This window comes from Aspergillus aculeatus (assembly GCF_001890905.1).
Source record: "Aspergillus aculeatus ATCC 16872 unplaced genomic scaffold ASPACscaffold_11, whole genome shotgun sequence".
NCBI lineage: Eukaryota > Fungi > Ascomycota > Eurotiomycetes > Eurotiales > Aspergillaceae > Aspergillus > Aspergillus aculeatus.
Window position 1 is genome coordinate 17,237 of NW_017962986.1, and position 24,485 is coordinate 41,721.

At 50.9% G+C, this 24,485-nt stretch overlaps 12 protein-coding genes across 12 annotated transcripts; 3 read left to right on the forward strand and 9 right to left on the reverse strand.

The window, feature by feature from the left end:
• Window positions 1–336: 336 nt before the first annotated feature.
• ASPACDRAFT_44684 (copper metallochaperone ATX1) lies at window positions 337–724 on the forward strand (the record flags this gene model as incomplete). Its single annotated transcript, XM_020201466.1, has 2 exons — window positions 337–424; window positions 573–724. The coding sequence occupies 2 exons, from the start codon at window positions 337–339 to the stop codon at window positions 722–724; spliced, it is 240 nt and encodes a 79-aa protein (XP_020054519.1).
• A 470-nt stretch (window positions 725–1,194) lies between these two features.
• ASPACDRAFT_79733 (DUF2293 domain-containing protein) lies at window positions 1,195–4,585 on the reverse strand. The gene is made up of 5 exons (XM_020205481.1): window positions 4,122–4,585; window positions 3,945–4,064; window positions 3,574–3,864; window positions 2,732–3,484; window positions 1,195–2,648 (listed from the first exon to the last, which is right to left on the reverse strand). The coding sequence occupies exons 1-5, from the start codon at window positions 4,254–4,256 to the stop codon at window positions 1,296–1,298; spliced, it is 2,652 nt and encodes an 883-aa protein (XP_020054520.1). The 5' UTR covers window positions 4,257–4,585; the 3' UTR covers window positions 1,195–1,295.
• Window positions 4,586–4,955: 370 nt separating this feature from the next.
• ASPACDRAFT_44686 (uncharacterized protein) lies at window positions 4,956–5,437 on the forward strand (the record flags this gene model as incomplete). Its single annotated transcript, XM_020201467.1, has 2 exons — window positions 4,956–5,266; window positions 5,323–5,437. 2 exons carry the CDS (start codon window positions 4,956–4,958, stop codon window positions 5,435–5,437), a joined length of 426 nt encoding a protein of 141 aa, XP_020054521.1.
• Window positions 5,438–6,234: 797 nt separating this feature from the next.
• Window positions 6,235–7,202, reverse strand: ASPACDRAFT_44687 (Tim17/Tim22/Tim23/Pmp24 family protein; the record flags this gene model as incomplete). The annotated part of the gene is made up of 6 exons (XM_020201468.1): window positions 6,235–6,292; window positions 6,350–6,573; window positions 6,626–6,839; window positions 6,900–6,926; window positions 7,007–7,122; window positions 7,188–7,202. The coding sequence occupies 6 exons, from the start codon at window positions 7,200–7,202 to the stop codon at window positions 6,235–6,237; spliced, it is 654 nt and encodes a 217-aa protein (XP_020054522.1).
• A 537-nt stretch (window positions 7,203–7,739) lies between these two features.
• Window positions 7,740–8,809, reverse strand: ASPACDRAFT_44688 (rRNA-binding ribosome biosynthesis protein RPF2; the record flags this gene model as incomplete). Its single annotated transcript, XM_020201469.1, has 2 exons — window positions 7,740–8,712; window positions 8,796–8,809. 2 exons carry the CDS (start codon window positions 8,807–8,809, stop codon window positions 7,740–7,742), a joined length of 987 nt encoding a protein of 328 aa, XP_020054523.1.
• Window positions 8,810–9,128: 319 nt separating this feature from the next.
• On the reverse strand, window positions 9,129–12,565 carry ASPACDRAFT_44689 (valine--tRNA ligase; the record flags this gene model as incomplete). Its single annotated transcript, XM_020201470.1, has 4 exons — window positions 9,129–10,135; window positions 10,210–12,213; window positions 12,305–12,445; window positions 12,535–12,565. The coding sequence occupies 4 exons, from the start codon at window positions 12,563–12,565 to the stop codon at window positions 9,129–9,131; spliced, it is 3,183 nt and encodes a 1,060-aa protein (XP_020054524.1).
• Window positions 12,566–13,852: 1,287 nt separating this feature from the next.
• On the reverse strand, window positions 13,853–15,063 carry ASPACDRAFT_44690 (casein kinase II subunit alpha/alpha'; the record flags this gene model as incomplete). The annotated part of the gene is made up of 4 exons (XM_020201471.1): window positions 13,853–13,948; window positions 14,005–14,424; window positions 14,475–14,848; window positions 14,949–15,063. The coding sequence occupies 4 exons, from the start codon at window positions 15,061–15,063 to the stop codon at window positions 13,853–13,855; spliced, it is 1,005 nt and encodes a 334-aa protein (XP_020054525.1).
• A 491-nt stretch (window positions 15,064–15,554) lies between these two features.
• Window positions 15,555–16,580, forward strand: ASPACDRAFT_44691 (ribonuclease P subunit p30 family protein; the record flags this gene model as incomplete). The annotated part of the gene is made up of 2 exons (XM_020201472.1): window positions 15,555–15,630; window positions 15,730–16,580. The coding sequence occupies 2 exons, from the start codon at window positions 15,555–15,557 to the stop codon at window positions 16,578–16,580; spliced, it is 927 nt and encodes a 308-aa protein (XP_020054526.1).
• Window positions 16,581–17,169: 589 nt separating this feature from the next.
• Window positions 17,170–18,158, reverse strand: ASPACDRAFT_1889455 (uncharacterized protein; the record flags this gene model as incomplete). Its single annotated transcript, XM_020198528.1, has 1 exon — window positions 17,170–18,158. The coding sequence occupies exon 1, from the start codon at window positions 18,073–18,075 to the stop codon at window positions 17,170–17,172; it is 906 nt and encodes a 301-aa protein (XP_020054527.1). The 5' UTR covers window positions 18,076–18,158.
• Window positions 18,159–18,472: 314 nt separating this feature from the next.
• On the reverse strand, window positions 18,473–18,901 carry ASPACDRAFT_44693 (ACT domain-containing protein; the record flags this gene model as incomplete). Its single annotated transcript, XM_020201473.1, has 1 exon — window positions 18,473–18,901. The coding sequence occupies one exon, from the start codon at window positions 18,899–18,901 to the stop codon at window positions 18,473–18,475; it is 429 nt and encodes a 142-aa protein (XP_020054528.1).
• A 354-nt stretch (window positions 18,902–19,255) lies between these two features.
• ASPACDRAFT_79744 (uncharacterized protein) lies at window positions 19,256–22,116 on the reverse strand. Its single transcript, XM_020205482.1, has 2 exons — window positions 20,071–22,116; window positions 19,256–20,009 (listed from the first exon to the last, which is right to left on the reverse strand). The coding sequence occupies exons 1-2, from the start codon at window positions 21,627–21,629 to the stop codon at window positions 19,484–19,486; spliced, it is 2,085 nt and encodes a 694-aa protein (XP_020054529.1). The 5' UTR covers window positions 21,630–22,116; the 3' UTR covers window positions 19,256–19,483.
• A 229-nt stretch (window positions 22,117–22,345) lies between these two features.
• ASPACDRAFT_79745 (DUF3431 domain-containing protein) lies at window positions 22,346–24,277 on the reverse strand. The gene has a single exon (XM_020205483.1). It carries the CDS (start codon window positions 23,890–23,892, stop codon window positions 22,648–22,650), a length of 1,245 nt encoding a protein of 414 aa, XP_020054530.1. The 5' UTR covers window positions 23,893–24,277; the 3' UTR covers window positions 22,346–22,647.
• Window positions 24,278–24,485: the final 208 nt, after the last annotated feature.

Below are 24,485 nucleotides of genomic sequence, written 5' to 3' on the forward strand. Positions count from 1 at the left end.
AATTATCCCATAGCTAGCAATTATTTTGTGTTTTGCCCCACCAGGCGTTAAATCCCCTTCCCTTTCCCCCTTGCGTCTCCAGCCTTTAGCCCCGCCTTCATTCTTTATCATTATCGACAGACAGCCCGTCGCAAAATCCGGTCCCCCCTCCCCCTCTTCCCTCGAGACTAACTCAGACACACAGATCTTGACCAGCTGAGAACTTCCCCTGATTCTCTTCTGTAGTCTGAAGAATACAGAAAAAAAAAAGAGAACCAAAACTAGAAATTCTGACCGCCACTCTTTCCTTCTTGCCATTCGCGATAGCGCTCCCTCCCCCTCCTTCTACCTGTCAACATGTCCGATCACCAGTACAAATTCGACATCACCATGAGCTGCGGTGGTTGCTCCGGAGCCGTGGAACGAGTCCTTAAGAAGCTTGATGGTATGTCTATTTGCCCACCAAAAATAACGTTTTCCAATAATTTGGTCTGGTCTGGTCTGGTTTGGTTTGTTTTTGTCTCTTGGAAAATCCCGCCCGAAACAATGTGCTTCTCCCCCTCGCAGTTCATTAACTTGGAGGGAATCTTTAGGGGTCAAGTCCTTCGATGTGAGCCTGGAATCGCAAACCGCAACGGTTGTGACCGACTCCTCCGTGTCATATGAGACTGTGTTGGCGACAATCAAGAAAACTGGAAAGACAGTTACCGGTGGGAGTGCGGATGGGGAGCCCCAGAGTGTTTGAATGTGTCGGACGTGAAGAAGACAATGGGTGATTGATGATTTGGGTGCGATTGTCGAAGATGGATCTTACAGGAGCTGTACTGAGGGATTCCCATATTTACCCTTTCTTCTGGAAAACGATATATGTCTTCCATTACGTATGTTCAAATCACCTTTCGTGGAAATCTGGAACAAGCCTTTTGTTCAAATCTTATCTTCTACACTGATAGCATCGAGGAGGATAGTATCTTTCTTGGCTCATAGCTTCATTTGTTACAGCATTGGGTATCGTGTACGCTCACTTGTAAAGTATGTATGTACTATACATCACCATAGACATTTACACTGCGACTGGAATGAACAAAGTTGACACCGACCCCTCACATGGGCAACAATATCAATCCACGATAACGATGGTTCTGCCCTCTAAAACCGGAGGACGAGGACGTTCAGACTCTCTTACATAAGTAGGACACGGTGGTTCATTGGTTTGTGGGCCGTAGCGTGAAGGCTCGAGTAGTTCCCTGCTACAAGTGTTACAGTTAGCTTGTGACGACTGAGAGGCTGTGACGAAGCCAGGCGATTCATGTTCACTATCCATACCGTGAAAGCACCGATACCTCCCCGTAATGTCTGTCAGTGTAACGGTTTGCGGCTTTTGAGGTATCATGCGTCTCATGATAGCGCTGACTCGCGTCATCCACTACGCCATACCTCTGGATAGCGGATCTTGACCATGGATCCGCATGGGTGCTGTCCGGAAGGGGTCTTGATTCCGGTCCAGCTTGCTGATTAACTTGTTGACTACCGTAGACAAGATCAACCCTATCCGGGCCGGGACGGGTGTAGTTTGTCTGAAGACGACGCTCCAGCGGATAATCCAATGGATCAGAATTACTCAGGTCAATGGCACGAACAAAGTCATCGGCATAATGACCTTTTCTCTGAGGTTGCTCTTGTGGAGCAAGAGCATATCCCGGATTCCTGCCACTCCATGTAGTTGGCTGTATCGTTTCCACCTCGGGTAGCCTTAAGCGATCATCATCGTGCTTGGGCACCTGCGAGTCATGATTATCTCTCACCATGCCAACGGCTTGAACAGGCATCAGCCCTTCCTTGCTCCTGTCCTCGACAAAGGCATACCGTGAGGTTGGCACAACACGAGGTTCAACGGGATGCCTGTAATGGGCGGGTCCACCACGGTCAGGTATATCAAACGTGGCATTATCATGCTTGCGAGACATTTGATGCGGGAAACCCTCATCCCTGAGCCTAACACGGGTGGTATAGGATGGATATGGGTGTTCCTCGGGCTGACGATCAGTAGCATGGACATATCCAAACGGGGCTGCATAATGCCTACGGACAGAAGGGTCTTCTTGAACTGGAAGTCGTGCCGGAGGGACATATGCAGAGGAAGCCGACTGAGCACTTCTCACAGGAGCAGAAGGAAGACTAGGGCGGATATTTTCTGTTTGTATCGGCTGATGATAGAATGCAGTTCGTCTGCGCTTTGCTGTCTGATACTGTGTAGTCTCATCAATATCTCGACGTAGAAAGTCCTGGGGAGGTAGATGAGCGGGAGTTACAGAGCGGATTGCGAACCCTCCGGACATCCTCGTGGCAAGGTTCTCCACGGGGCCACAATTGGATCGTCCTAGTTCCGCGGAAAAGGCGTTCTCTATAGAAGGCAAGGCGTGATCCTCAGGGTGGGAGATTGTCCTGCTGTGGCCAAGTTCCAGAGGTTTCTGCTGCTTTCCAACTGGGTGTCCGGATACGTTTCTATGGCTACTCACAAAAATAGGGCCGTTTGGTGACTCCTGGCGAGGAATAATCCGGCTTTCTCCATGAGAAGGGCGCACTCGCTCCAAGGGAAGCCCACTGAGCTGTGGTGAAAATCTCTTGACCTGGTACGGTCTTTCAGTTGCATGAAGCAATGCATACGGCTCGTTATTGTTAGCATGAAGTCTACAAAGAGTCGTCCCGAGAGAATGATTTGTGTGATTGGGATTGTCAAGGGCAAACTCACTTGATGCTCCATTGCAGGATTTGCGTATGCCGTCTTCGGTGCAGTGCTGAGTGTCTCCACATTAGTTGTAACCTGGGATGGAACAGAGAATGTGCGCCTATCCTCGAGAGGGAAGAAGAGTATGTCTGAGCCAGAGTCGGCCGTATCTTGCAAGAGCCGTCGAGCGACCAATGCTCGTCGAAGTCGAGGTGAGTTACCAGGCGGTCTGCGTGGATTAGCCCCTTCCGCTATGTTTCTATATCTGTTAATGGCACGGTCCCATGCTTGGTATCGGCTGAATCCACGACGATCAAGCTTGTCATTCTTTGGAATTTCCGGGACAAAACGAAATCCGGGCGGTGCTTCCTCGTCTGATATATCCAGCTGGGTGTCTCGTAAGCTAGAGCCGGCATAAGTGACTGGGTTTGTCTGTAGTTCTTCAGCACGCGGGTTGCTGGAGACAACTACCACACTTTGGTCACGGTCGAAGGGCTGTATTAGCTCCTCCTCAGTGTCACTGTCTTCGTCATCAGATATCACAATGACCTCACGGAAAACGTCCTCAAGGACGATCTTTCCATTCTCGTCATCACCCCGCCATTCGACCAACTTGGCCAAGGTAGGCTCTTCAACCGTGCTTCTCGCCTCATGGAAGGATGTTGCTTTCAACAAACGATCGTATTCCGTGTAAACGTGACGTATGTGGGCCACAACTGCGAGCTGGGCGCGACGGGCCAGGGGTAACTCAACTGCTGTGCCTACTTTGCGCTGACCCTGGAAATAGTTTCAGTATCTTTTGTCCAACACGTTTTTGCGGTCCTGTTGAGGGTTCAAAGGCCTGTTTGCGAATGTTATCCACCTACCTTCTGGAAAGCAGTTTTTATGATTTGATTCAGGTCATTGTCTGGAATATTAGGGAAGAGATCCTTGATTACATCCCTCGCTTCGGTGTTGATTGTCGTCTGAGAAGCTTCTGAATTAGCACGTTTGCGGGATTTGGTAATGGCAGAAGTCGGAAATTGCATTGTTTTCCCTGCTGTTGTAAGGTGGAGTCCCAGGTCCATACAGACTGTTGCGACAACCGCGCTGGGAAAGTGATATCCTATCCGGTGAACATGCTGGGATAGGTTGTGTGTGTGCATATGCGGTGTTGTCTATGACCCAGGATTAGTAAAAAGAAGCCGGGCCGTGGGAAACGAGAAAGTTGAGTAAAGGAGATGGCTGTCGGGCATACCGAAACAGCAAACACCTTCAAACTGTCCTTCCGACAGACTTCCTTACACGCAGTCGTAAGCCGAGGGTTGCCTGCAGGAATGAAGGTATAACCAGGAGGAGCTCTTGCTTCAAAAGATATCTAGATTGTTTGTGTCAAGATTGCCCCGAGAGATATGAGCAAGGCGAAAGAACATACGACACTGCGAAGTTTCTTCTTCTCCTGCGTAACGGATTCCAGAATCACTTTATGTTTGCGTGCCGTCTTCTTGACATTTCTGCTTGGCGCACGTCTGGCGAAGACCGAGGTGGCTCTCCGCGTAACTCGGACCATGGTGTTAGGAGAGAGGTCTTCTCATGTGTCTACAGAAGACAGTCCTTCATTTTATTAAACCGAGTTCAGTTTGTCCAGGTATACACTGCATTGGTAGATAGCCCAGCGCTGAGAAATGAATATTACCACACGGAGGAAGTCCAGAATGCGATAAATTTCTGTTGTCCCAAAAAAGGGGATGATGTGGTGAGACTAATTAGTCAAATCACATATGTCTACACAACAAGGCGCGCGCACTGGTACTCCGCAGCATTAATCACGGGCCAGCTCGAAGACAGAGGACCGGTAGGCGCGAAACACTTTGTTCCTTTGGTTGACCCCCGCTGCTGTGAATGAGAAGCACGGTGGAAGAAATGATAAACAGCTTGACAGAAGTCCGCTTGGAATCGGGGGCAGGTAGTATGATGGAGCGAGGGAGCAAGCAAGCCCGGGCGGAGCATGCAGGCAAGGTGGGAGGGTGGAAGGGAAGCTAAGAAGCCCGACCCAACTTAAACCATTTGCAGCCTAACGCGCGGTGCGGTGCTGATAATAATGCTGGTCGTATCTGGCTAGCGTCAACTCCCGCCGCCGCCACCGCCGGCTTGCAGCATTTGATAGTTATTGTGTACAAGGTACTGTACTCTGTACTCTCAACTCTGTACATTGGCATGCTCTACTTCCTACGCCGGTACGCGACACCAACCACCATATTCGAGCAAGATGGTCTCTCCAGTGCAACCCTTAAAGTCTCTGGGAGACTCACAAGTTCTTGTCAATACCTACCGCCAGTTGTATCGTCACGGGCTGAAAGCCGTGAATTATTCGACGCCAGCTCGATACGTCCTTCTGCATACTCTACGCTCCTCCTTCCGATCGTCACCTCCAGAGAGTCTGGACCAAAAACGAGTCGCCAATACCATTCAGTTCCTCCAGAGAGCAGCGGAAGCCGCAGGTCTGGAACACAAGATTGTGAAGAACATGATGATCATGAAATACTGGCAACATCCCCAAATAAGGCGAGAGCTCCGAACGTGAGTTTGCATTCTTTCGGTATGAGATTGGGATTGTTGTCCCTGACCCTATTTAGTATCAAAGGCTTAGGGGTCGAACCCCATGATCCTAAACTCAAGGAGGACGCCTGGCAGCAATACAATTTGACTTTGAAGCTCCTGAACGAGAGCTTGGGAACTTGCCTCGTATAGAAGGTCTACTTCGATGGCGTAAAGGACTCGTCTGGACCACAACCATCAACTACATGGCAACAATACTACCTCCAAAGGTTTCGGGCACTATCGTCCGTAGGTCCTCTGTGTGCCATCACTTATGGGTTGACCGGGCTCATGCTTGCCGCCTTGACATAAAAAGAACGACAACCTCTCTTCGCAGGCCCTGTCCGTGAAAAATGCTCACTCTACAGATACACTGGCAACTACAAGGCTAGGCTATGGCTGGGCTCCGAGGTATTAGAGGAATGGCTCTCTCAAGCCGGTGGATGGTTACGGCCATAATGAGTCCTGACCTGATAGGAAGGTAAAACACAAGTCTCAGCTAAATACGTATCGTGGCCAATAGGTGTAAAGATGGCGAGATAACGGTATTCACGAAACTGATGGTTCATTTTGCCAACCTTCTGGATTCGTTGTCCCGCACGGAAGTTTGTCATCAAACTTTACCACCACACATGCTGGCAAGCATATTACTGAGCAAATAACTTCGATGTCTCGAAGTACATCTCTGGATGCAGCAGACTCAAGTGTATGTACCGTCCAGATTCTATTGTTTGCTTGACCCATTAAACCGCCTGCGGTAGGGCATCAAAGGTACAGCCGCCGTGCGGCCCCTGCCAGTTCAATACCAACAAAGCAAAGAATATAGGGGATATATAGTGCAGGAAGTAACAGCATCCCGAACGCACCGTATCTATATGCCATCATGTGATATAGCCCAGCCGTTGGAGGTTGGCCTGAGGTTGGGGAAGATGCAGATAGCATCGCTGAGATCATTTGTTGTGGATTAAAAAATTGCGGAACGAGTCCCAGTGATCGGAATCTGCGTAACTAGCATAATTATTAGCGTCACACAAGGCAGGTGAGAGAGCGAGAGTCAGAGCATACATGTACACCATGCTACTCCGCAGACTTGACATCAATGTATCTGGATACCAACGGAAGATGTACATAACAAGTGCCCAGGATAAGCTGGCAAAGACCGGCCAGGCATGGCTTTCCATCTGACTTCGCGTTTGCGGAGTGATGAGAGAGGAGAGCGGGTGCATATCTGGACGAATGGCAAGTTTGGCTAACGCAAGTATTACACGAGCGAAGATATAGATCACAATCTCGCAAAATTGTTAGTGGACGATTAAGGCGTTTGAGTACCCAGCGATTTACCTGTTGAGTGATACTCGTTTTATGCCGACCAAAGACTGCATAGCCTCCTAGCAACCCAGCAAAAAAGCTATCGTATCGTCCTTCTTTGCCAACAGCAACCGGATTGATATTACGCAGCAAGATCATTGAGCCCTTGTATATCAGCGCAAAGGTGGCCAGGTTCCGAGCATGTTGGCGCGTGGCTTTAAAGACAAGCTTGACTTTCTCACGGAAGCTGTGTCATGATCAGTATGATTGATCTATGTTTCTTGAGAGAAAGACTGGATTGCCATACGTTCCTGAGCGAAAAAGCAAGATCATCCTATGGGCGACGAGCACATCGAGTCAGCCTGGCTCTTTACAATAGAGAGGCCCGAATATCTGGATTCCGAGGGAACATACACCAGAGCATGCGGAAAGCGGACCTTGGCCCCATAGACAGCGCCATTGCGAATGCCCTTGAGGAGGGACAGAAGCGGCGCAAGCTCGGGATTAGTGACCAGAGCATCCAGCGAGGCCTAAAAAAATGGTTAGAACGGCATGACTCCTGAGTTATACTGGGTTCGACAGAGTGCGACCTTACTGTGAGAGCATCCATCGTGCTTGTTTCAAGAAACTCGGCAAAGTAAATGAATTTAGTGAAGCGATCAGTCTTGCTTCCTCCGGCAAGATTCAATAGGGAAACTGCAAATCATAGAGACTTCAAGGTTCGCAAGCAACAAAAAAAGCTGCCCCAAACGTAGACAACATCTAAAGTACCAGTTCAGGGTAAAGTGGGGGAGTACGGCATTTATGGGAGCTGTGATTATCCGCGAGGCCAGAGACGAGATCCTCGGCATGTGAGAGACGAGCCGAGCGTAACGTCATGGTCACGTGGGCCGAATCCAGCCCCTACTTGTGCGCGAGAGCAACTTGATAATTCAAATTCAAGAAAGCAGGGTTGAGACTGATGAAACTTTTCTATTTGCAAACGTCTATGTAACAAACACGTATCGAACAGGTTCAAATATGAGCTAGGTGCTGGGCCATGGCCAGAGTGAAAACCGAACCCCCAGAAACGCCTCGTGCGCAGTTTAGATAGATATAATAAGTCGGAAAGAATCAAATTGCATGACAATGCATTTCAACGCGAGCTTCATGCCGTCTTAGCTCTCTTGCGGCCTTCATCCTCCGAGATCTCATCCACGTCCATCATGTCCTGATCCGCATCGTCATCCGACTCCACACCTGCGCGGCGCTTCAATCCCTTCATTTTCCGAGTCTGCAGGCCGCTGAGATCCTGCTTGCCCAGGTGAACACGACCGATCTTGTCACCAATCGAATCCATGCTGATGTTCTTCTTCATCTTGATCTCCTCGTTGGGCCTCTTGCCTTGCTTCATAGCCTCCTTCATCGCGTCCCGAGGGGCCTCCTGCAGACGTCCAACCTTGAAGTCGAACTTGGGCCCAATCTCCTCCAGCTCCACCCGCGGGAGCTTGTGGCCACTACGCTTCGTCCGAAGCTTGTACCAGCGCAAGTGAACAACAGGAGCCAACCCTTCAGTAGGCTCCTCGGCACCGATCATCAAAATATATTGGAGCCCCTCCACGTCAATCTTATCGCTCGTCTCACCCTTGAACAGGTCCAGGAACATACTCTTCAGCATGACATGTGCCATTGAGGTTGAGTCTTCCCAAGCACTGCCTGAGAAAAGGATCATGGGCCGCAATCCGATGCCGATATGCATAGCCAGATCAGTATGTTGCTCAGCGTCGGGGTGCGGCAGTAGCATCAATTCGCACATGTCAAGGATCTTGGAATCGAATACACGTGCCATAGTGACACAGTTGGGTCGTTTCTTGTTGCTGCTACCGAACACCACAAGACCACATTCGTTCTTGTTGGCCAGAAATTCGAGACTTTCGACGCTCTCAAACGGGTGAATGTTCTCGTTCTTCTTGTGAAATAGGACTGAATCCGGTCTGGTCAAGGAATGGAAGGTCTTCAGAACAGTGTGTAAAGCTTGCGGACATTTTGAGCCGTGCAGCAACAGCGTGCGCTTGGGGGGTTCGATGAGCTGAGGTTCTTTGGCCTTCAGGATGCGCGCTGTGCGCGCATTCTTCGGTTTTCTGAAGCGATAGAGATTTTATTGTAAGCATGGTGACTGTAAAATGCCAAACGTAGTCGGAAGGAAGTGGTTCTATAGACTTACACTTCTCTGAGCATCTTGACCAATTCTGAGCACCAAAAAGCCTGGTTTGACGTGATAAGGGGTCACTGATCGGGCTCGTGAAAACGAAGAGAAAAAGGCGGAGTGAAAAGTTTTGGCGGAAAGGGTCTTGGCGCCGCTTATCGATAAGCTTAATGCCACGAGTCTGCGTACATACACCTTCCCCAACGTAATAATGTTTTACTAGAGGATTTTTCATTCACTACACGAGTCTTGATCTACGAGCAGTAATTATCGGTCACACTAAAATCCGAGTAAAACATCACATTGGCCAGTACAAAAATATCTAATTCAAATAGTTTCAAGCCGCGAGATCTACTCTAGCCGCAGCTTCTCAAACTCACGGATCTGTTCCTCTAGACGAGTCATTTCACTCTCAGCATCACGCATTTTCTTTTCTTCAGCCTCGCGCACTTCAGGCTTTGCCTTCTCCTGCCATCCAGCACCGCTGATGAGCTTCTGCTGGCGACGCACTGTCTCGCGTGCCTTCTCCAGACTAGCCTTGGCCTTCTCCTCCTGCTCCAAGGCAACTTCCTTGGAAACACGGAGATAGACAGCAGCTTCAGAGCTCACAGGAGCGACCACACAGCCTGAAGGTGGGTTGGTATTCTCCGGGCCGAGCACACTAAGCTCGCCCAGGGTCTTGCCACCCAGGGACTTGATGCTAGTAAGCTCATCCGAGACGGTCCTGTAGCTGGTGGCATCGTAAGTCTGGATGATAATGTCGCCCTTGGTCTTGATCTCATACTGGGCGAGGATCGACCGAATAGACTTCGAGGCATTCAAAATCAGTTCATAGGCAGTCTCAGCCTCGAAATCCTCGAACTCAGGTCTATATTCGGGGTACTTGGCCTTCATGATCGAAATTGTGCTATCTTCGGGACGACGAGGCAGGCGTTGCCACAGGTGCTCAGTGACGAAGGGCATCATTGGGTGGATCAAAGTCAGAGCCCCCTCAAGAGCTGTGTAGAGCGTCTCCTTGGCCGACTGCTGCACTTCGGCCGGGACTTCGGGCGCAAGCAGGAACTTTGAGTTTTCAATGAAAACGTCACAAAGTTGGCCGTACCAGTATTGGTAAGCGATGGATGCCGAAGCAGAGAATTCACGCTGCTCAAGAGCCTCATTCATCTCCTTAGCAGCAGCGTTAAACTTGTGCAAGATCCAGCGTTCCGCAAGTGACTCCTTGCCAGTCTTTGTAGGGGTCGGCCGAGGCTTGAAGTCATCGCCCAACTTGCCAAGCACAAACTTCGTGGCTTGGTAGATCTTATTACAGAATCGACGATAACCATGGATGACCTGGATGTCGAAGGCAATATCACCACCTGATATGGCACCGTCAGTATAGAAGACAATGGGCTGGACAGAGTAGAATCAATTGTTGGGAGGTTTTACTTACCGCCAGTAGTGTAGGACACAAGGGCGAAACGCAGGGCATCAGCACCGCACTCAGGAATACCCTTGGGGAAGGCCTTCTTCTGGTACTTGGTAGCAGTGGCCACCTCCTTGTCGGCAAGGTTGCCGGTGAGCAATTTGGCATGAAGGTCATCCAGCTTGATACCTTCCATGACGTCGAGAGGATCAATGACATTGCCCAGAGACTTGGACATCTTGCGACCCTCAGAATCTCTGATCAGGGAGTGGCAGTACACCTCCTTGAAAGGGACCTTGCCGGTCATCTTAAGACCCAGCATGATCATTCGAGCCACCCAAAAGAAGAGAATATCCCAGCCGGTCTCCAAAACGGAGGTCGGGTACAAATGTTCCAGATCATGTGTCTGACGGGGCCAGCCCAGGGTAGAGAACGGCCATAACCCGGAGGAGAACCAAGTGTCAAGAACATCAGGATCTCTCACCAAAGTGAAGCTCTTACCGGGGAATTTAGCCGCCGCCTTCTGCCGAGCCGCCTCTTCCGTGCGACCAGTAACCCAAAGATTCTCGTCACTGTCATCACCTTCCTCGCCTTCAATCTTCACGAAGTAGGCGGGTGCCTGGTGACCCCACCAAAGCTGTCTGGACAGACACCAATCGTTAATGTTGTTCAACCAGCGGAAATAGCTCTTCTCAGCGGTTTCCGGTCTGATGATGATCTCACCGCTTTCAACGGCCTTGATGGCAGGTTCGGCGAGATCCTTCATCTTCATCCACCACTGAGGCTTGAGAATAGGCTCAATGACATCGTTGGACTTAGCGCAGCGAGGAATCTTCATGGGGTTGTGCTCCCACTTGACATAAAGTCCCTTCTCTTTGAGCATCTCAATGACCTTGTAGCGGGCGTCAAAGCGCTTCATTCCGGCAAAAGGACCACCCTTGCTGTTGAAGGTACCGTCATCGTTCAGGACGGAGATGAACTCGAGATTATGGGCCTTTCCGCGGTTGAAATCGTTGAAATCATGAGCGGGGGTGATCTTGACAGCTCCGGTACCGAAGTCAGGGTCGACGTCCGTGTCGGCGACAATAGGCATCAAGCGATCTACAAAGGGGTGGCGGGCGAACTTGCCGATCAAGTGCTGGTAGCGCTTATCATCAGGGTGGACAGCGATACCGCTATCACCGATCATGGTCTCGGGACGAGTAGTGGCGATCTGAATCCGTTCGTCGGTTCCATCGATTTCGTAGCAGAAGTGAGTCAAGACACCAAACTCAACCTTCTTTTCGTAGCCGGGAACATCGAGAAGGGTACGACCCTCGACCTCCTTGTTCTCAACCTCAAGGTTAGAGAGGGAGGTGTTCATGGCCACACACCAGTTGACCAGCCGGTTGGCACGGTAAATGATACCCTCTTCGTGAAGGCGGACAAAAGTTTCCGTGACAGCTGCAGATAGGTTAGGGTCCATTGTGAAGGCCTCACGAGTCCAGTCGAAGGAGCCGCCGACTCTCCGCAGCGCATTCTTGATGTTGGCGTGGTACTGATCCTTCCAGGCCCAGACGCGCTCGACCATTGCCTCACGGCCGAGATCATGACGGGTCTTCTTCTCCAGCTTCCAAAGCATCTTCTCAACCACGCTCTGGGTAGAGATACCAGCATGGTCCATACCTGGCAGCCACAGAGTGGTCTTGCCCTTCATACGCTGCCAGCGGATCATGGTATCCTGGAGCGCATTGGTAAGAGCGTGACCCATGTGAAGAGCACCTGTCACATTAGGGGGTGGGATTGGAATGACGAAGTAGCCTTCCGGCTTGACCTTGCCATCAGGACCAAATTCAGGCAAGAAGAGGCCACGCTCTTCCCACCATTCATAGCGGCCTTCCTCGATCACCTTGGGATCGTAGGCGTCTGTGGTCTTCTCCTTCTCGATCTTGGCTTTCTTCTCAGCCTTGGGCGCAGCAGGCTTAGCCGCGGCCTTAGCCTGTTTCTCTGCAAACTTCTTGGCTTTCTCGGCCTTACGGCGCTCGCGCTCCACTGCAACAATCCAGAGATTAAGTCAGTATCAATCGAGATGGGCGGGGTTGGCAATCGCTTATTGTGTGGAGACTTATCATGCCGTACATACATTCCTTCTCGCTCTTCACCTTGGGGGGTGCAGATGGGTCCTGTCCTTCGACAAGCTTGGAGGCAGCAGCGGCATCTTGGTTTCTCAATTGTTCGTCGGCCTGGGGAGGGACGTCGGCGACGGGAGCTTTAGGCTCACCAGCTAGAGTACCATCCAAATGGTCAGCCACAGTTCAAACAACAGTCTAGAAGCTTGACACGGCGGGACAGAGACGGATAGCCGCAACATACTCGGGTTCTGGGGGGCAGAAGGTTGGGCCATTCTGGAAAAAGGTCGTGAAGACAACAAGGGAGGAGGAATTCTCCGAGGCGCCACTCGCGCCACTAACTGACGGAATAGTATCTTGACCACCTAGTGACTCACGCAAACACGGCGATGAAGAGGAAGGCAAGGAGGGGGAGGGGTTCGGGTGGTTGTGCGAATGCGGGCAATTAAATTTCCTGGCTCAGAGCAAAGGAACGGAACGAATCAGAGGATGCCGGGACTGGCGGGGCTTTCAGTTGGAACCTCAGTGGATTCAATTTGGCGGGCGGTGGAGTCGAGATCGGGCAGTTCAATGCAATGTACCGTATGTATGAGTATGTATACTAGTACTCAGTATCATTCTTCAAAATTGACCAGCTAAAACAGTTGAGCACTTGGAAATTTAGTTTTCCTGTTTCACTCGCGGGAGGATGAGGGATAGGTATGTTATTTTCTTTTGAAGTGAGTCACATCACGTGAAGGGGTTAAGTATATCTAATCATCACAATAGCCTATGAGGTAGCCTGTCAATTAGATCTTACAGAGTGTCTGAAGCAGCCATACCTTCCAAAAAGACTGCTGCCTACATCAATTGATCTGTGCAGAGTCAGTCTCTCCCTGGGGAAAGCTTCAGACTCAAGGCTCCCACCCTAGCAATGCAGTACGAGGCAAGTAGACTGTTGACCATCTCAAACACATGAAACTGGATCACACTCCTCTCAATGATGTATCAGACTAGAATTGGCATACATATGGTAAACGAAGCTGAAGCATGGCAAGTGATCACAATGGAAAAAGAAATATGCCAAGGCAAACCAACAAGCAGGGTTCCCATCAACACCAGTCCAACTAACCACAAGGACGATCGAGAAAGGTGAAAGACTGCAGTAAACCGGCGCAGGAGAATGTAGGAAAGGTTACGCAAGGATAACGTCAGGAGTGATGACCCTCCTTTAAACACCGTTCGACAAATTTCACTCACTGGGTATGCCAAGAGGATCAAGCAGAGATATATTAGGTGTATGTCATCTGTTCATCGTCGTCGTCTCCGAATTCAATAACTCATTGCTACCGCAGCGCTTCAGTTCATGCACGCGTAACGCATCAGTCCAAAGCTGCACAGCCCTTCTGTCATGACTCTTCTGAATTGACTCCACCAACTCTCTGGAACACAGAATGAAGTTTTGGCACTGGAGAGGTTGTTACTCAATCGATGTAGGGTGTACCGGCAGAGCGAGTATCAAGTAGAAAGGGGGAAAGTCAGGGTAGATCTAAATCAGGCGCGTTCGACCTTCATGCTAAGAACTATGCTGTATTGTTGTTCCGTGCAGCCTGGGACTCAGCAGCCCGAACGGGAGCAAAATACGGATGGGCCATCGCTTCTTGAGCAGTGAGGCGTTCCTAGACAAATAATATCAGCTTTGCGCCATGCAAACTTCATATATTAGAGTGCATACCGCATGATCGTATCGCAGCAGCTTGTCCAAAAAGTCAATCGCTTCGTCGCTGACGAAGCGCTGGTTCTCGGCGTTGACAAAGGTGTGCCAAGGCTTCCGAGGGAAGCGCGAGAGGAGATCATCATACTGGGGATCCAATTCAATCTCATACTTGTCCAGGTATTCGAAGAGCTCTTCGGTTCCAAGAACCTTGGCGATCTTCACCAGCTGATCAGAGTTGCTGTTTCCGTGAAAGAAGGGCTCCTTGCGGAAGATCATGGATGCAAACATCGCGCCCAGCGACCACATATCCAGAGAGTAGTCATATTCCTGGAAATCAACAAGTAGCTCGGGACCCTTGAAGTATCTGGAAGCAACACGGACGTTATACTCCGTACCCTTGTGGTAGAATTCAGCCAGACCCCAATCGATGAGGCGAAGCTAGGCATCATCAGCAGAAGAATAGATATGAGGCATTTAGGACCACTAACCTTGCGCTTTTCATGATCGATCATGACATTGTGAGGCTTCACATCCCGGTGCATGATACCCTTGCTGTGGCAGAAATCCAGAGCCTTCAAGAGTTCGTAAACGTAGAAGCGGACATCGTAGTCGGAGAATCGTGGGTAAAGAGTCCGGAAGTCGGTATTATTGACATTCTCAAAGACCAGACTCGGTGTCTTGCTCTGGCTGTCACGAACGACGTCTAACAGAGCTACCACATTGGGCCCACCTGCCAGATTCTGAAGGATCTTGATTTCACGCTTGATCTTCTTCTTCTTGACTGGCTTGAGGACTTTGATGACACACTTCTGGTAGTTGACAACATTGATACCTTCAAACACCTCAGAGTACTTGCCGCGTCCTGCAAGAAAGGAAGTGTCAGTCCACATCTCCCATGATGAACCCCGCTGGGATGATCCCATCGATGGAGGTTGAATATTGGAGCGTGATTTCGCCCTTACCGATCTTGCGGACCACCTCGTAATTCTCCAAAACACCCCAGGAGATGTTCACACTATCATAGTCCCAGTAGGACCGGGGCATGTGCTCGTTGACATCAGCATAAACGCGCGCCATGATTAATGGCGACGGGGCGATCAGCTTTCGAGGTCAACCCACAATCGGATGGCAATGATAAAATGCGGCGGGGTAGGGAGGGGACCGAGGGAAGAAGGATGATGGGGGGCAGGGCGCGGCGACAGGATAGGAATCGGAAGGACAGACAACAGCAGCCGCGAGACTAGGAGGCCAACAACCCGTCTAAATTGCGCAGCCGTGCTATCGTCCAGAGCAGCCAAAGCACAGGGTAGTATACTAGTAATATTATGGGTGGTTGATCAGAAAGGCCGAGAGCGTTTCGCTCCGCCTTCGAGGTCACGAGACTTGCTTGTCCTATGGGTGACTTGGGCAGCTGCCGGCCTCGGCAGAATATTGATGCGGTATGATTTTCAGATGCCCATGCTAGGACAGCTCGCAAAAGCACTGTATGGAACTTCAATCAGAACTCGTGTCGTTCGGGTTAGAAGTGAGATTTCGACTCAAACGCAGGGTGCCACTTTGTCGCAATCATGTTTTACGATCTGAATGTGCCCTATAGCCCGGGTGATCCCGAAACTGTTCATACTTTGAATTTCCTTGCAGAACGTGCGTCATGTCCCCTCTCCCCCCAAAAAGGCACGAGACCAGCGCAGCATACCGCGCATTTTTTCAAAGAGCCACATGAAGAGCTGACCTCACTTTCAGTCGGCTACACCACGGTTGCACTGTCAGACACGATCAATGGGAAATTGCCTCCAAGCCTGACTGCCCCATCTGCTCCAAAAGATGTTCCCCGGAACCTGGTGCTTCTTAGCCGCCTGAATCTGACCCTTTCTGACCCTGCGCAAAACCAACGACTTGCCAGCCTGACTCAGACCTATGATCTTGTCGCTCTCCGCCCAACAAATGAGAAAGCCCTACTTAACGCGTGCACCAATCTGGAGTGTGATATCATCTCCCTGGATTTCTCCGTTCGCCTACCGTTCCACATTAAATTCAAAATGGTTTCCGCGGCTATCTCACGTGGAATTCGCTTCGAGATCTGTTACGGCCCGGGTGTCACGGGTAGTGGTATTGAAGCTCGACGTAATCTAATTGGCAATGCTATGGGTCTGATACGAGCAACACGTGGCCGAGGTATCATCGTCTCAAGTGAAGCGCGGAAGGCTCTGGGCGTGCGGGCTCCGTGGGATGTGATCAATCTTGCCTGCGTCTGGGGCTTGTCGCAGGAACGCGGAAAAGAGGCAATCTGCGAAGAGGCTAGGAAAGTGACCGCCTTGGCCAAATTGAAACGAACAAGCTGGCGTGGGATCGTCGACATTGTTGATGGGGGAAGTAACTCAGCTGCCAAAGCCACAGGACCGTCATTTAAACAGAAGGAATCTGCGGAGGTTAGAGCCGATGGATTGAAAAGAAAAGCATCGCTTGGCTCTGAGGTAGCAACCGAGGAGACTGAAAAACCACTATCAAAACGGGAGATGAAGCGCAGGGCTAAGAAAGCTCGGCTAGAGGCGTTCGGCGGCGATAGCAGTGCTAACGATACACCGGCTACTTGAGCGGAGAATTTTCCAACCTTTCTCTTCTTGTTCCTAAATGCCTGTCGCGAAGCGATTGACAGACATCTGTCGAGAGCCCTGCCGTGCCGGAACCTAGAGCCGAGCCGTACGGCCATCGCTCCGGAATAGCAGCGCGTCACGGGTAATATCTTGTCACCGGGATTTTCCAAGACCAAACCGCACACTAGCCAAGTGCAGCGATCTCCTTCGAGTCTCTAAGGAGTTCTATTGATGGCCGCAAAACCTGCGCTGAGATAAGCAGTGTGCGGGTGACCGAAGCCTACCGCCTCCATTACCCTCTACCAACTATAAATACCTTTGGTGACGGTGCAGTCAGTCGATCCGTTCACGGGGACAGTGATCAACCCCATTAGACTTGACTGCAATCATCGACATTTCTGTAGACAATGAGACCAATGATGGCCATTGGATGGCATTGTGGACTTTGGTACCGAGTGTAAGAATCGCACTCATCGGACTTCCATCATATGAATCTAGACTTACGCAAAGACCTTAAGATGAACACATAAGATTAATCCAATTCCAATGGACTGCGTGCCCAGCTCACCATTATCTGAGAGAGTGCCATCTATGCGCAAAATCCTCCAAGCTGTGGGCCCAGCTCAACCCTTGACATATACCTCCTTGCGATATGCCACCCTAAATGCGGTCTTTTCTGCATTTTGGCGCTTCCACTGCCTTCCCTTGTACTCAGTGTCACCAGCTTCAACACCATGCCTCTGGCAGCCCTCAAACGCGCCTGTATGAGTGCCACATGGGCGCCCATCCCGCGAGACAGCGGCACTGTACTATCCAAGTACAAATGCCCGATGTTCTCGCCCGCTGTATGCGTACCCAGGACGGCCAATGCCGCGGTGCCGACTACTTTCCCGGCGTCCGTCGTCGCGATGTAGAGTCTTGTATCAGCTCTCAGGGCCGCGATCCTCGCCAAGGCGCCCAGCAGCTCCTCCCAGCGTCCCCCATCCGCGAATCCCGCAATGGAAACGGCGACGAAGTGCGCGCGATCGACATCCGAGGCCACCTCCCTGACCGTGATATTCTTCCCCTTCGGGTGACCCTTCCGCGCGACGACCGATTCATCTGAATCCTCCAGGTCCATGCAATAGACACTCAGCCTCCCCTTGGAGAAATACCTGGCACGAGTGAGAACCTGCCCTGCGGAAGGGTCTGCGTACTCACACAGATGGATTTCCGGAGACAGACCGATTGCGGCGTAGGTTGACTCGAACTCGACATTGCAGAGATCCTGTGATGTGAAGGAGCCTTGGAGCCCTAGCCCAACGATGCGGCTTAGCTTGCCCTCAAATCGGGGGACAGTACGGATGGCGACGCCGCCGGCTACACTCTGGTGCTGAATCAGGACATCGCAGGACGGGTACAGTGTTTGTACCGCTTCAGCTTGGCGCACGACGTGTGTCTCCTCTGCCTGCTCGATTCGTACAACAAGGCTGGGCGGTGGGGTAGCGAGTGTCATATTGGAGCTATGGTATATGTTCCTTCCAAGCCATGCATAGATCGTGTTATGCTGCTGCAGAGTCCAAGTAAGCCGTCTAATCTATAATTCCTAACTCAGACAAAGAACATGCACTACAGGAATAAATTAAATATCGAAGTCATGGATTCACAAAACCTCAGACCCCTTATGACTCACACTCCCCTTCAATCCAGTTCGTTACTAGATACACAAAGATCACTCCATAAATGTGCTCACGACTTCAAGCGCTCCCTGCCCAATCATGTCCATCGTAGTCAGCACAAATTAGCAACAACATAACGTGTCTACTGCTTAGTAGTATACACAGCACATATTCCCTTCCAACGTGAAAGCATCAAACTCTAGCTAACCCCACCCCCAAAGCCTCCCACATCGATCAATCACGATCACCCCGCGACATCCCTCCAATAACCTGCATCGCAACTTCCTCCTTGCCCTCCGGCACGAAGACATGATCATGATAAAACCCACTAACCACATTGGCACTGACCCCGGCATCGCGGAGTCGTGCGCTAATGGCAGCGATCAGACCCACTGCCTCAAGACTCGAGTGCACGCTGAGGGAGATCATCCGACACGGAAACACGTAGTCGGTGAAGCCGTGCGCGATGGCCTTTTCGCGCACGAGAACGAGTGTGGTACCTTCCGCCTCCTGGAAGAGAAGTTGTGGCTGTAGTGCTTGCACATCTTGGCTCGCCGCAGAGACTGGTGTGTTGAGAACTGTGACGAAGACGAATGTGTCAGGATGGAGGATGGGCTCGAGTCTGGAAAGAAGTATTTCGAGATCTGCTTCACCGGGAGCCATTGTGGTGGTGGTGGTGGTGGTGGTGGTGGTTGTCGTCGTCGTCGTCGTCGTCGTCGCGTTCACAGAGACTAATAAGTGTGCTCCCGTAGTGGCTCTGGGTTGAAAATGGACAGCTGGAGCTACCGGCACTTGCTGGTTGATACCTGATACTTGATGTTGTTTACATATTCGGGTTGTTGACTCAATGTACCAATGGGTAAGTTAGATTGGTCGCTAGTAATGGGTGAGTAAGCGAGAGAAACCTCAAGTTTCAACTAATCATACATTTTAAAACTTTATTTGTGTATTCCATAGATTAAGAAACACCTCAGAAGCCTAATTATCTACAGGTAGAAGAGCTGCTAGACTTAAATGACATCAGTATTATGATTATCAAGAGCGCTGCGAGTATACACTATTTACCCACTGGTATCTATAGAGAAAATCATCGTGTCTCATGTCCGTAAAAGCAGCATAAAAGGGTATGAATGCGAGACCATGGAAATTAAAACCCGCCCAGCTTCATCAGCAGAAAATGTCCTTGCAGAAAATTGATGCGCGTCAAGTCATAACAGGTCGTTAGACAGGCAAACATACCTGCTATCAAGATGCTTCCTCAAATTCAACCAAGACTCTCAGGTCGCCGTCCATCCAATCCACATTTCCCGCGGACAAGAGTGCAATAGTCCAGTCGCCGTCATTTTGTACTGTTGTTAATCCATCTGGTAGCCATACCTTGAACTTCCAGTTGATCCCTGCGACCCAGCCGCTAGCGGAGTCCAAGCCTGACTCAGATGATAATCCCGGCAGCTGACCCGAAAACCGGCGGGAGATCACTTGCTTAAGCGTCTCGAGGTCAGGGCACTGGCTGCCAGGCAGATCAAGTCGGGAATGTGTGCGTTTGCCGTCCTGAATAAGGTTGATACGGAGAGAGACAGACATGGGCGACGAAGGTGGCCTGACATTGCTGGCGGCAGAGGCAGCTCCAGGGATCGGTGGTAAATTGGAAGGCGGGAAGTGCTGAGATTGTGACACAGACGTCTGATCGTGGGATGTAGCATGCGGTTCGTGCTTCACAGCAAGATTGTCGCGGATGATGCGCGAGACGTCGCGAGTAATGCTACTTGCACTGTGGACGCCTGTTAGCATGGTGCGATAATGAAAGAAGTGAGACGCGTCGGGCGACGTACAATTCGTTCCTCGCGGGCTGTGGAATATTACCACCAATCCGCCACCGTAAGTCGGAAGTAACATTAGCCTCTAATATACGTTGTATATTGTCATCTTCACACTGTGGAGGACATTCATAGCCACCATTGTGAATGACTTGGTAATGGCTATCGACGGCAGCCACCAAGCCCCGCCAGTCCGGTTGCTGTAGGCCCGATAAATACCAGAGATTGTCGAGTTCGCAGTTCTGGTTATAATTGTCATAGGACTTAGCGAATGCATTCCAGTCGGTTGTGTATCCGTCAAGCAGAAGCTCTGTTAGGCCCAGATCCACGGCCTGCGAGGTGGAACCCATGGGGGGCTGCGATGCTGACATCGGGGTCTGCATTGCAGTATAATCATCGTGAATCTGATGATGTTGCTGTTGCTGATGGTGATGCTGAGAATGAAGTTGTAGATCCTCAGTTGGCGTGTGCGCATTGAAGTTTTGCAGGCTGTCCTCGGTCTTCCGTCGCCGTCGCTCCTCCGCTCCGCCGCCTTTCCTCGTTTCGACAGCATACTGACGCTGTCGCTCGTTCGTTACCATTCGCCGCAACAAGGGTATCACCAGTGAAATAATTTTCTGTTGATCCCGGGGCCAGATGTATGCCCTGGGCCCCATGCCTTCATTGACCACATCTTCTCCAAAGAACCGCTCGCCATGACCCTCACCCTCGAGAAAGTGACGTACGCAATTCCATAGCCGCAGCTTGACCATCTCTGTATCCCCCTTGCCGCGTTGACCTACACAGTCACGGCGTTCAGGATGACGATCATCAAGCATGTAAGCTTTAGCTGCTGCCTGAAGGTGCAAAAAGTTTTCTGGAGAAAGCTCGAGTGAGGAGAACAATTTGGACATGGGTGGACGAGTGTATTTCTTGTTGCTGGAGGGCTGGCGAAAGAGAGCGGCTGCCGAGTGCAAGCCCACCGCCCGAGCTTCAGATAGTGATTGTGGCGGGGCGCCTCGAAGATCTAGCCCATCACCACCGTAATGATGCGGATGTTGCTGCTGTTGCTGCTGTTGTTGTTGTGGGTGGTGACTATGGTGGTGTGATTGCTGATCCCCTGCTAGGCCGACATGACCCCCTCCTGTCAAGGCGGGATCAAGAGCATCTTCGTTTCTCTTCCTCTTCTTCGTGCCAACTCGGGTCAACCCAGAGGTTTGAGCGTGTTCATTCACCGGAGCTGATCCGGGTCCTCGCAGAGCCCGTCCGCCATTGATCCCAGCGGCAAAACTTGCGTCTGCAAAGCTGTCATCATCCATATGTATGTCCGGTCCATAGCCCTCTAGGTGATGTGTATTCCCAGCCGCCCCAGCTGCAGCGGCGACTGCAGCGGCCGCAGCCCATTCCGAGACGTCTTGTCCTGCAGCCGCTGTGGCAGCCTCCACCAATCCAGCTAATTGATTTTCGCTAGGCGCATACCCACTCGTTGCAAGGTGCGTGTTTGGGTCAACATTCGACGTTGTGGTTGAGGTTGCTGGAAATTCGGCCGCCGACGTTGACGGCTGATGGTGGTTTGGGGTGGATGCCGTAGTCATGATGGCATATAAAGAGCGTAATTATATTTGCCGCTATGGGCTCACAAAGCTTTTCCGGCAAAATTGTATCGGTTTTGTCCCTTGGCGAAAACTTATGACACGAACTGTAGCAAAGATCCGTAGGCAAGAGCGAAAGGCGTGCGCCAGTGACTTTGTGGATTGGAGAAGATGAAGACGATGATACATACACAACCTAGTGTTTTCTTGTCGCAATTTGCCTCGAAGAAAATGGACCGTGATATAGTTGAATGCTAAGATTATGGGAGCAAAACCATAAGGATCCAGTATCAATACAACCGGAGCGTGGACACGCGCAGCGTCCTGGGTATTATGTTAGGAGGATCTGAATTTAAGGAGACCCTTGCGGGCAAGCTTTGCCCTGAGGGTAGTGATGGCAGCCCAATAGCGCGCTGATACCCACGGGCCCGTCAAATAAATGGGAAGCTCAGCTTCCACTGGACTTCAAGCGTGCGCGACTCGCGATGATCGATGAAGCTATCCGGAAGGATGACGCTGTTTGGCTGGTTTGAAGGAAGGACAGACAGTGCAAACTCTGCAGGGAACGACGGACGGAGGCCGTCGACTGCCGCTCCGAGTTAGCATGGATCAGAGATCACCTGACTCTCTCTCATATACTGTCACTATGCTACGTACTACCTCATTACTCGTAAGTACTACTAGTCGCCATATATATGACACTTATCCGTCCATTTATCATCGCATGCTCGCTCAACATCAGGGGAAGTTCATTCTGTTTGCGGAAGATATTTCTTTTGCGGATCTGGCAATCTGGAGCCAGCCCAAGTGCACAGATCAATTGACGCAAATTATACAAGTATTGGAACAAACACGCTAACTACCTAACATGATTCGCCACTATCCCAGAACCACATCAGTCAAAAAACATATCAAAATAAATGGAGAGCAGATTATCGTATCCATATCAGCACGTAATGAACCGCGCACCAAGGGTGATGCGGGTGATGACCGAGCATCAACATGCCGAGTATGTGCCAAATTAGAAACCATCTCCCTCATTCCACATTCTCCCGACCTCCGCAGCTCGGGCTCTAGGATCCTGGCCTCGGTCAGTGGCATTGACGAATAGCTCGAGGATCAGTGCTTCTTCGAGCTCAAGCTGTTCTTCCAGAGTGATATCCTTTCCAGGCTCGGGAAAGTCTAATTGGCTTTCTTCGCCCAGATGTCCATGCATCCGAGTGAGTTCAATCAAGTCTGCCCTTACAGACCATCCCTGAAGTGCCTCCTCTAATTCGGATTTAGCTGTATTATGGTCGCGGAAATCATTATACTCGTCTTCACCGCCGAAGCAGATCCCAAATCCATCGCAGTAGCAGATATGTTCCTTGACACAAACAACATTCTCGCCGGTGAAAACGACCTGCCACAGATACTCCCAAATGCGACCGGAGATGTAGTCACTAAGCTCAGTCCGGAGCATCCAGTCGCGGAAATACACGAATCGAGCTCGGGGGATGGCTAAGATGCGCTCGCGGGAGACGGCGAATTGAGCACAGCAGGGCTGGGATAGGACTTCGGGGATCGGGTCATCGGGGAAGATCTCGCCCCAGGCCTGAGCAAGCATGACCTCCTCCTGTTTGGTTTGATCCTCAACTAAGGTGCCAGGGTGCAACCAATCCGGACAACCGGGGCTCCAAGTGCAGCGCAAATTTACATAACCCTGCCTGATAACCCAGGCCGGGTTCAGACGTCGCAGCAACTCGGATGCATCGCCGTTGAAGAGGTCATCGTTGTGCCATGCGAATTGATGCGAATGCATGAACGCAATGATGTCTGGGAGTTTTTCGTAGTGCTCAATGATATAGCTTAGGTAGACCATCACCTCATGTCCTTTGTTTTTGGGCGGATGCAAAGGTGCCGACGGATCATTTACGACGTAAACGGCTGACTGCCAGTCTGGCAATTCAAACTCGATCCAGGTGGTGTCCTCCCCGTCTGCCTGAGGCACAACTAGTATCTTGCTGTACGTCGCGCCAGGCGCTTTAGGAACACCAGGAGCAAAGCGTGGTTTGGCGGCGTATGGTGTCCGCGTGGGAGATTCTTCAGACACCCGGGTGAGATTATAGCGCAAGGATGGTGTGGGCGAGGGTGTCGCGACCGGCCTGTTCAGGCCAACGGGTTGCGGGATTGGCTCCCATTGTGCGGAGAGAGTGTAGAAGGCGAACAGGGCCGAGAGGATAAAGGCGAAGCCGAGAAGGGGCGCAAGGCGGCGTGAGGAGATCATCGATCACGATCATAGAATGGGAACGAGTAGTGAAGGGGAGAAAATACTAGGATAATGCGATACTGGGAGGCTTGTCAGTAGTATTACCGGAGAAGGCAGAAGGCGTGGCAGACGGATATGTTTTAAGCTTTTGGTGCCTGAGTTGGTTCCAGACCATGCAGACAGGCACCGGGGCCCGCACTCTTACTCACAAGAAAGGCCGTAAGGCTACACGATAAAGATAATAGCCATGGATCAGAGCCTTGAATAAGAGTATGTTGTGATCAAGACCTCAGGATTGGTGAGAAACAGTCCCCGCGATCGCAGGTAGCGGCGAGAAGCTGGCAGGGCGGTATGGACTGTACGGGGAAAAATGTCTCGCAACAGACTTCTTCGTACTTCAACGAAAATGGCCCATGAGCCAGGGAGGGTGAAACAAGATTATTATGGTAGTCTAAGAATAAAGTAATGTAAGACGACACCAGACAACCAGGCGACCGCGGAGTGGTCACTGCATACATGAACGAGGATTGGTGGGTTGGACGCAGAATGGAACATGAAACCGGGGCTGGAAGAACGAGCCCCGAGGCATACGTAAATGATGGCGCAGAAGA